The sequence below is a fragment of the Prunus avium genome, chromosome 8, assembly GCF_965620075.1.
Source record: "Prunus avium chromosome 8, drPruAviu1.hap1.1, whole genome shotgun sequence".
In the NCBI taxonomy this organism is placed as follows: Eukaryota; Viridiplantae; Streptophyta; class Magnoliopsida; order Rosales; family Rosaceae; genus Prunus; species Prunus avium.
The window spans coordinates 8,611,507-8,622,713 of NC_142291.1; the positions used below are offsets into that span (position 1 = coordinate 8,611,507).

The 11,207-nt window shown below is 35.0% G+C and overlaps 1 protein-coding gene across 1 annotated transcript; it reads left to right on the forward strand.

Annotated features, from left to right (window-relative positions):
* Nucleotides 1-457: 457 nt before the first annotated feature.
* Nucleotides 458-1,087, forward strand: LOC148291285 (uncharacterized). Its single transcript, XM_088245749.1, has one exon. It carries the CDS (start codon nucleotides 458-460, stop codon nucleotides 1,085-1,087), a length of 630 nt encoding a protein of 209 aa, XP_088101875.1.
* Nucleotides 1,088-11,207: the final 10,120 nt, after the last annotated feature.

Sequence of the window (11,207 nt, forward strand, 5' to 3'; positions counted from 1 at the left end):
GCTATAAATACCATAGCCTTCAAGCCTCAAGCTTTTCCTCCCATCTTCCTCTTGAAACTCTTAAATCCCCATAGCCATAGCCATAGCCATAGCCATAGCCACAAATAACAAATCATCAACACCCCAAACTCAAGCATATCCAACACCAAGCCAAGCACATGCATTCTCATTTGCTAAACTTGTGAATCTTTAGCTCCCACACTCCAAGCTCTCATGCCAAGCTAATATAATCTCAGATCTACATCAGCAAGTCATCTTCAACTTTTCGTCAAGCTGCCGGAAACGTCAAACATCAAACACGCAGCCGCTGGAAGAAGAACAGAGTACCCCCTGGGACATGCTTTTCCCTCGGGATGCTTTGGGCCTAGTCCTCGCTAACTCAGAAAAAGGGGCAACGAAGGCTTAATCCACCACTTTATGGCGGTTCGAGAATCAACAAGCCCGGATGAGCCTTCCGATGAAAAAAGACCCCAACAAGTCCATCACTGATTTCTTTGCTAGAACCCTGGGAATAGCAAGCAAGATGAGATCCAATGGTGGCACCATGGAAGAAGTCAAAGTTGTGGAGAAAATTATGAGATCATTGACTCCAAAATTTGACTACATTGTCTGTTCAATTGAGGAGGAAAAGAATGTTACTGAGTTACGAGTTGATGAACTACAAAGCTCTTTGTTAGTGCATGAACAAAGACTTAACCGCACCACTGCCAGTGAAGAACAAACAGCTCTAAAACCTTCCACTTTTTCTGAGCCCTCAAGTTCTAGAGGAGGAAGAGGTCATGGAAGAGGTGGACGTAGTAGAGGAAGAGGTGGTCGTGGTCATCGAGGTGGTGAACGGTCTGGACATAGAGATGACAGCAAGTCATCTCATGGTTTCAAAAGAGACGATGACTCTGAAGAAAAAGGAGCATATCACTTTGATAAGTCAAAAGTGGAGTGCTATAGATGTGGAAATTTTAGGCACTACAAGAATGAGTGCTATACGAAGTTACCAAAAGAAAAAGGAGAAAAGTCAAACTTTGTGGAGAAAAAGAAAGAGGAAGAGACACTTTTGATGGCTTTTCATGCACTGACAGAAACTGATTAGGAGACATGGTATGTGGACACAGGCTGCAGCAATCACATGAGTGGATGTAAGTCTTCCTTTATTAATTTGGATGAAACACTACTACAAAAAAGGCAAAAGACGACGGGAATTCACCGTCGTGTATCGGGTTTTCAAACCGTCGTAAAATCGACTGACATCTTTTGCAAAGTCAAACCACGACGGAAAATCACCGTCGTTGTTATAACAAACAACGTCATTAACAAAAAACAACCGACGTCTGTATACTGAAAAATGAATGAAAAAATTGTCGTGGAGAAGAATAGACGACCTATTTTATACAAACTCCGTCGTCTAACTAAATACAATACGTCTTTAAATATATTAAATACGATGTTATTAAAACATACGACGTCCAATATATTTATATAATCGTCGTGAAATAGTTTTTCCACTTCGTTTTTTCCATTAATATTGACGTGGAAATAGCGGTTAGGGTAAATAACCGTCGTTGTTATAACAAACAACGTCACTAACAAAAAACAACCGACGTCTGTACACTGAAAAATGAGCCAAAAAATTATCAAGGATAAGAATAGACGACCTATTTTATACAAACTCCGTCATATAAATAATACAATACGTCTTTAAATAAATAAAATATGACATTATTAAAACGTACTACGTTCAATATATTTATATAACCGTCGTGAAATAATTTTTCCACTTTGTTTTTTCCATTAATATTGACGTGGAAATAGGGGTTAGGGTAAATCACCGTCGTTGTTACAACAAACAACGTCATTAACAAAAAACAACCAACGTCTGTATACTGAAAAATGAGCCAAAAAATTGTCAAAGATAAGAATAGACGACTTATTTTATACAAACACCGTCGTATACATAAATACACTACGCCTTTAAATAAATAAAATACGACATTATGAATCTATACTACATCTCATCTATTTATATAACCGTCGTTAAATAGTTTTTCCACTTCATTGTATATGAAATAAACGACGTGGAAAATAAGTTATGCTCTTGACTTACGACATATTTATTTCTATAAACGACGTAGTATTTTATATACAACGTCGTACTCATGTAAAAGACAGCCGTGTTTCTCGATTTATACGTCGTCTTTACCAAAATAATAGTCGTCTAATCTTTTTGAGACGGCGAAGTTTTTCAGCCAATCGCCGTGGAATATATATTTAATGACATAAGAATAAAAAAAAAAGACGTGGATATTCTCATATAACGTTGTTTTTGTAAAAGAACGACGTCCAAATATCTTTTTACGTCGAAAAATTTACCTCTGGATTTCAAATTACGTCGTGAATTATTTATTTTTAACTTCGTTTTTGATATAACAAGCGACGTGGTAAAATTTTAAGACGACGATTTTTGATTTGTTACGGACGAGTTCATGATCTAAGACGTCGTCTTTTGTAACGTTCAGGTTCGATAACTGTCCTTTTAGACGTCGGTATTATGGTACTGGAGTCGTGTTATTTGTAATTACATGTCGGCTCTTTATGCTTCTCCGACGTGATATCGTTAATAACTGTTTCACAATACCATCGTTTTCTTCAATTTTACTTCGCTTTTAGACGTCGGTAAATACAATGTCGTCGTTGAATGCTCCAAAACGTCGTTTTTTATTGACAATTTTACGAAAACAGACGTCTGTTTTTCACAGTTTTATGAAGACCGTCGTTTTATAATACTGAACCAGTATTTTATGTACTGATTGTTTTGTGGCCAAAACCTGCATAATGAAAGTGAAGAAAACACATTACAATTTATTACAAAATTAATGTCATACAGTAATGCTGTTTAGGGCATAAGTAATTTCATAAATTACAAGAGCATCATTCAATCCATATATCTTCACACCCATCTCGAATATTTTGACTCCCAAACTCACCCACTAGTTCATCAAATGTGTCAACATTTGGCATCCCTCTAGTAAATGGCTCACACTCAATTCTCACATCACCTAAGACAGCATCACCAACAACATCATTATATTCTCTATTAGGCATTGACAACACTACCGACCAACCATGATGCATCGAGTCGTCAACAAAAAATACTTGTTTGACTTGAGAAGCCAAAACAAATTGGTCATTCCTATGTCCAATTTTACTCAAATCTACAAGGGTAAATCCAAGTTCGTCGACTACAAGGCCGGCAGTACTATCTATCCAATCACACCTAAAGACTGGGATTGTAAACTTTTGGTAGTCAAGGTCCCAAATTTCTTGAATGACACCATAAAAACCCATATTTGAGAGAATTGGGTTTTTATCCTTGGCACTAGCAACTTGCATGGTATGTGCAAGTAAATAAACTCCACTATTTTGAACTGTCCGCACATCATCTTGTGTCTTGATGTTAAATTTAACACCTTTAATAAAATAGCTCCTATATAATGGCACTGCCATGTTTGGACCAGCTGCTAGCCACCTTAAATTTTCTGATACCCCATGATTGTCTCCCTCATCAAGTTCACTTTGAACCTGCAAATTAATCATATCTTAATTCAATCTAACATAGAAAGAAGAAAATTGAAAGTCCAATATGTTATTGAATAACATATACCTTGAAGCGTAGCCATTGAATGAAAGTGCTATTGTGCTTATCTTGTAGCCACTTTGTTCTCTTTCTAAATTTTGGATAAGCGGCCTTGATATGGATCATATGTTCCCTACATGACACGAAAAATTCAAGCATTACGGTCCCAAACATATAAGATAAACATAAGGAATAATTTAAAATGGAAACTTAAAGAATAAAACTCATACTCGATATAAGGTAGGACTTCCTCCGTATTTTCCAAGACATATAGATGTGCTTGGTTCAACAGGTCCCGATCAACTAAGCTCACTGTGCAACCTGATAATGGCTTTGAAACTCCTATCTTCTGACTTGATGGCACTCCAATTTTACTAATATCAGATAAATGTTCAATGCAAAATTCTATAGCTTCTTCAGCTATATAACGCTCAGCAATGCAACCTTCGGGATGAGTACGGTTCTGAACATACCCCTTTAGAACTTTCATATATCTTTCGAACGAATACATCCATCTAAAATATACTGGCCCACATAGACAAACTTCTCTGACAAGATGTACTACTAGATGAACCATGATATCGAAGAATGAAGGTGGAAAGTATTTTTCAAGCAAACCCAAAGTAACTACTACATCTTCTTCCAACTTATCTAGCTTGGAAACATCAACCGTCTTTGCACATATAGCATTGAAGAAGAAGCACAAACGAGTTATTACATACCTTGCAGGCTTCTCCAAAACAGAACGAATTGCCACAGGGAGCAATTGTTGCATTAAGGTATGACAATCATGTGATTTAAGGCCAAGAAGTCTTGAATCTTGTAAAGATACAAGATTTTTTATATTTGAAGAATAACCTTCAGGGACCTTCATACCATAGAAAGAATTGCAAACCGCTTTCTTCTCTGCTCTTGACAAATTCCAAGGCCCTGGAGGCAAACGAGTACTTCTTTCTCCATACTCGGGTTGCAAATCAGTTTTGACCCCCATGTTCAATAAATCTAACCGAGCAGCAATCCCATCTTTATTTTTTCCAGGGATCTCCAGCAATGTACTAATGATACTATCACAAACATTCTTCTCAATGTGCATAACATCTAGGACATGCCTCACTGGAAGGTATTTCCAATACTCAAGATCAAAGAATTTTGACTTCTTCTTCCAACAAACTCTGTCACCATCATTTTCACCTCCACCTCCCCCCTTTTTCGAGCCCCATATGTAATTAATATCTTCAGCCATATGCAGCACTTCTTCTCTCGTTAATGGCTCCAGAGGCGTGCCATATTCAGGTTTCCCATTAAAACCTGCACGTTGCCTCCTATATGGATGATTGATTGGTAACCATTTTCTATGCCCAATGTAACAAATTTTGTGGCCATTTTTCAACCTGTGACTAGGTGTATCATCGCCGCATATTGGACAAGCTTTATATCCTTTAACAACACAACCAGATAAGTTTCCATAGGCGGAAAAATCATTAATGGTCCACAATAATGCAGCTCTGAGTGTAAAGTATTCTCCTATGTGTGCATCATACACTCCTCTAATCCCATCTCACAAAGATTTTAAATCATCAATCAAAGGCTCCAAGTAGACGTCTATATCATTTCCGGGTTGTTTAGGACCGGAAATCAATAAAGTTAACATCATGAACTTTCGTTTCATACACAGCCATGGTGGGAGATTATATGTAACTAAGATAACTGGCCAGCAACTATATCTGCTACTTAGAGAACTGTGGGGATTGAATCCATCAGATGAAAGAGCCAATCTCAAGTTTCTCGGCTCATTACCAAACTCGGGCCATTTATCATCAACAAGTTTCCAAGACGGGGAATCCGCCGGATGAGACATCTAACCGTCAATTGATTTTCTAGCAGCATGCCAAGTCAAATTCTTAGCTGTCTCATGTGATTGAAACATAAACCTTGGAATTGGAGGAAAATACCACAACACCTTCGCTGCCACACCCTCTTTCAAGAACCCATCTTTGGTTTCCTTCCACCTTGAGATACCACAAGTAGGACAATTAGTTGAATCTTCATACTCCTTCCTATACAAGATGCAATCATTGGGGCATGCGTGGATTTTCTCATAACTCAGCCCCAATGCACACAAAGTCTTTTTTGCCTCATACATAGAGGCCGGTATTGTATTTCCTTCTGGAAGCAACTCGCCCTGAAGTATCAATAATTCTGTAAAACATACATCACTCATCCCATGTTTTGCCTTCAAATTATACAACTTCACTAATGCCAATAACTTGGTGCACTTTCTACAACCAGGGTACAATGGTTGATCTCCATCCCCAATCACATTAGCAAACTCATAAGGATCGGATCCAAAATCACCAAAATCATTATCATCCATCTCTATTTCTTCAGACACAAAACTGTACCTACTATGGTCATCATCTTCTTCAACATTTCTACTAGCATTAGTAGTTGGTTCCCAAGGTTCTCCATGAAATGTCCAATTCTTATAGATTTGGTCAACTCCATTAAAGTATAAGTGATTCCTTACAATTCCAACCCCAAACAATTTCAAATTCACACATTTAACACATGGACAACGGATATGCGTTGTAGTTAGAAGATTTTCCACAAAAAATTGCAAAAATGCTTCCACCCCTAACTCATATGCCTTCGATCTTCTATCTGAGTGCATCCATGACTTATCCATCTCCGACACTATATCCTATTATCTATAATAAGGTGAAAAGACAAGCAATGACTATCACTATAGCAGATTATATAAGGTTTTGAAAGCAAATAATATAGTATACAGACGACGGTTTTTAAACAACAACAGACGTATTAAACATATATAGACGACGGGTTTTAAAAAAACGTCGTCTAATGCTAGCAAGAAACAGAGGCCAGCGAACTTGAAGCACGACGGTAGTTAAAAACATACGTCATGGTATAAGAATACAAACGACGGTTTGTTAAAAAACCGTCGTCGTATTCAGAAAAAAAGATATCGAAATCCCAGTTTATTTTCAAGAACCCAAAATATATTCAGAACACAACATATACATTAATTTTCTGTTGGGTATTAAGAACACGTATACTAAGCACGAAACCAACATATACTAAGCATGAAACCATTAAATCCATTCCCGATTCATAATAACAGAGAGTGATTAAAAGATCCGACAACATTAAATCCATTCCCGATTCATGAAAACATTAAACATTAAATCCATTAACCCATACCGTCGACAACATTAAAAAATCACAAAACCCTTTACCACAGAACTGAATATCATTCAATGAATTTAAAAGCATGAGATTAGGGTTTGTACTTACAGGTAGGCAGAGCTCATAGATTATGGCCAACTTGGATTCGACGGAGAGCCCAACTTTGAATTAGAGTTGAAGTGAGAGAGCGGAGCTAAATGTTTTAGGTCACAGACTATGGCCAACTTGGTTCAAGGTTACAAGTATAAGAGTTAGAGCGAAATCTAAAAATTTTAGGTCGAGTTGAAATTTTTAGAAAGCGTGCTTTTTAAAAAACATCGATGGAAACTAAAACCAACCGTCGTTAAAAGTTCAACCTAAACATGACGCTTATTTAAACAATGACGTCGTTGTAAATATTCTTACGACGCAAAACCAAACTACCGTCGTTACCATGTCAAAAGAAATATGACGCCTATTAAAATAATTGGGTCGTGGTATCTCCATACGTCGTAAAAAAAAACAGACGTATTAGAAAATTAAATAGACAAATATACCCTAAACCCTAAACCCTAATAAATAAAACCTAAATTATATATATATTTTTTTAAAATAATTTTTCAAAAGGGATTAGGGTTTTATGGCCTAAAATATCTCGTCCATAAAACCCTAAACCCTAATCCCTTTTCTAAATTTATTTAAACCCTAAACCCTAAACCATTAAAGTATAAGTGATGTTGTGACTCTTGAAAACATTTTTCTTTTTGGTGGTAATTTTAAATTTGTATAACTCAAACTTAATTTTTTAAAGCTTAAGGGGAAGAAAATATCGCAATGAATTCATAGGAGTTGACGTTGCATTTTTTGGAGTTATTTTAAATTTATTATGAATATTTTGAATTAAATAGAATAAAATATTATTAATAAAACCCACAAACCACGTCGGCATTAATGAATTAACGACGTTGTAAATCATAATAAACGACTTAATTTTAAAACAAACGTCGTTTAAAGTTAAAACCATGGCCATTTTTACATAGAAAACGACGTACAAACCATTTTCCATGACCTAAACTCTTAATCTCTCGCCGTCTAATGTCAAGAAAACAACGTCGTCTATATAACCAATAGCGTCATTTGAAACACGTTTTACGTCGCTTTTTAAAAAATTATGACGTTGTTATGTGTGTACAACGTCATTTTAAAGAAACCACGGTTTAGAAATGCGCTCTTCGTAAATCATCGACGGAAAACAAAAACCGTCGTTACAAATACAAATAAACATGACGCTTATTACATCTAAACCCTAAACCCTAAACCCTAAACCATAAAATATAAACCCTAAATTATATATATATTTTTAAATAATTTTAGAAAAGGGTTTATGGTTGTACGGCCTAATATATATTAACCATAAACCCTAAACCCCAAAAATAAACCTTTATCCCCCTAAACCTTAAACCCTAAACCATTAAAGTATAAGTGATATTGTGACTCATGAAAACATTTTTCTTTTTGGTGGTAATTTTAAATTTGTATAACTCAAACTTAATTTTTTAAAGCTTAAGGGGGAAGAAAATATCGCAATGAATTCATAGGAGTTGACGTTGCATTTTTTGGATTTATTTTAAATTTATTATGAATATATTTCGAATTAAATAGAATAAAATATTATTAATAAAACCCACAAACCACGTCGGCGTTAATGAATTAATGACATTGTAAATCTTAATAAACGACTTAAGTTTAAAACAAACGTCGTTTAAAGTTAAAACCATGGCCATGTTTACACAGAAAACGACGTACAAACCATATTCGACGACCTAAACTCTTAACTTCTCGCCGTCTAATATCAAGCAAACAACGTCGTTTATAGAACCAAGAGCGTCGTTTGAAAAACCCTTTACGTCGCTTTTTAAAAAACTGTGACGTTGTTATGTGTGTACAACGTCTTTTTGAAGAAACGACAGTTTTTCACAACATGAAAACCTCAACAAATTTACAGGGAGGTTGACGGTGCATTTTTTGGTAATATTTTAAATTTATTATGAATATTTTTCATTTAATTGATATAAAGAATGTACATTATACATAAAATTTGCACAAAAACTTGTCTAATTCTAACCAATTTTGTACAACAACTTGTCTAATCCTAACAAAATTTGTACATTTTATAAAAATGTTTAAGTATTCTAAAATTCCTCTACTCCATATGAACACAAACAAACTCTGCCCATTCTTTCCTAACTTCTTCAATGGCTTCTTGGGGGTATGGCGCTTGATCCTTTCCCTTCGCAAACTGCAATCCATAAACAAAGATTATTCTCACAGACGACGCTATTTTTCATTTGCCGACGTAGTATATATATTCAACGACGGTATTCTTAATTTACCGTCGTCGATAATAAAAAATGACATAAAAATAAATTTGAAAATTTTCTTCTTACCATCTTCTCAAATTCCAGGGAAGGATCCAAGATGATGTCTCTCATAGAGCGCATGACATAATACCCGCATTCTACACTGCTTGGTTGCTTTGGAGTGCGGGGCATAGTTTTCCAAAGAGGTGCTTTACGGCCTACTCTGCCTATGTGTGAATTATACATTTTTAAAGCACTGTTCACTATGTTTTTCCCGTCCTCATCCACAACTCGATTTCCAGGCAGTGGATCCAGAAAATAGACGGTCTCCTTCTTTGCTCTCACAATGATCAAGACCCAATGACGGCTGCACAAAATAAATATAAAGGTTAAATAGTTTTATATGTAGAGCATCATACAAACAAAATCCTGTTTTTTGTTTGGAGACTAACCCTGGATTGTAAGGCATCAGGAAAATCTGTTCACCATCTGTTTTTTGAAGTCGATTGGCTACGAGATGTGATCTTTCAGTTAATGAACCAGCGTCGGCACTAACTAGAGCAGGGTCGATAAAGCCAACCATGTTCACCATATTTGCAGCTTTCAAATGATCAAATAGGCACCTAAATAAATGAATTGAAACCGTGAGTGTTTTTTTTTTTCAACATAAAGGAGAGTGTCAAATGAATGTTTGATAAGGACAAACCTCATATATACTGCAACCATAGTAGCCCCAATTTCTTCCATGCCAGCAAATTGGGTAATATCTTCATGCAAGACGAAGGTAGTACGATCTACGCCAAACACCTCCTTCTCAATTGTAAAGGTCATAGCCTTCTCCTGAGGCTTTAGTGTCGTTTCCACATAACTACAAAGGGATTGTAAAGAAGATGGCAACTCCAGCTTTGAATAATCTGGTACTTCAGTATTCTGTTTGAAGAAATAAAGCAAAATAAAGTGACCTGGTAAATAAATAAAAACGACGATTTAAATAACAAACCGTCGTCTGAAAATATGTTACACGATGGGGGAAAACATACCGTCGTAATGAATACTTTATTACGTCATTTAAATAAAACCGACGTCTAATTCAAATGCAAAATTCATAATTAATGAATTTACCTTTTCAATTTGCTTTTCTCCAACACTGGATTGCTGTTTTAATAAATAAAGAGATATATATATATATAAGAAAGTTGTACAACAATTTAAACATTCAATTAAATAAAAAATGCCGTGGAAATTTAAAACAAACGACGGTTTAAAGAAAATATAGACGTCTGAAAATTGAAAAATAAATGAAAAAGGCAAAGTTATGAGAATTTACCTTTTCATATTTCTTTTCTTCAATCTTTTCTACATCCCCAGATTTCTGTTATAAGAAATAAAGAAATATATATAAGACATTGTACAAAAAGTAAAAAAAAATTAAAAGTAAAAAAAATTAAATTAAACCGTCGTGGTACCAAATAACAAACGACGGTATGTAAGAATTACAGACGTCTAAATTTAATTAAACGACGGTAAATAATAAACGTCGTGGTAATTAATGTATTACGACGGTACAAAAGCTCGTATAACAATTTAAACATTAAATTAAAACCAAAACTGCCATAGAAATCCACGTCTGAAAATTGAAAAACAAATGAAAAAGGCAAAGTTATGAGAATTTACCTTTTCATCTTTTTTTTCTTCTATCTTTTCTACATCCCCTGTTTTCTGTTATAAGAAATAAAGAAATATATATATAAGACATTGTACAAAAAGTAAAAAAAATTAAAAAGTAAAAAAACTAAATTAAACCGTCGTGGTAATAAATACAGACAACGGTATGTAAGAATTGCAGACGTGTAAAAGTTATTAAACGACAGTAAATAATAAACATCGTGGTATTTAATGTATTACGACGGTACAAAAGCTCGTACAACAATTTAAACATTAAATTAAAACCAAAACTGCCATAGAAATCCACGTCTGAAAATTGAAAAACAAATGAAAAAGGCAAAGTTATGAGAATTTACCTTTTCACCTTT

What these genes read in the sequence shown, in the direction of transcription:
- LOC148291285 (XM_088245749.1), top strand. Translation starts at nt 458, where the DNA reads ATGAAAAAAGACCCCAACAAGTCCATCACTGATTTCTTTGCTAGAACC.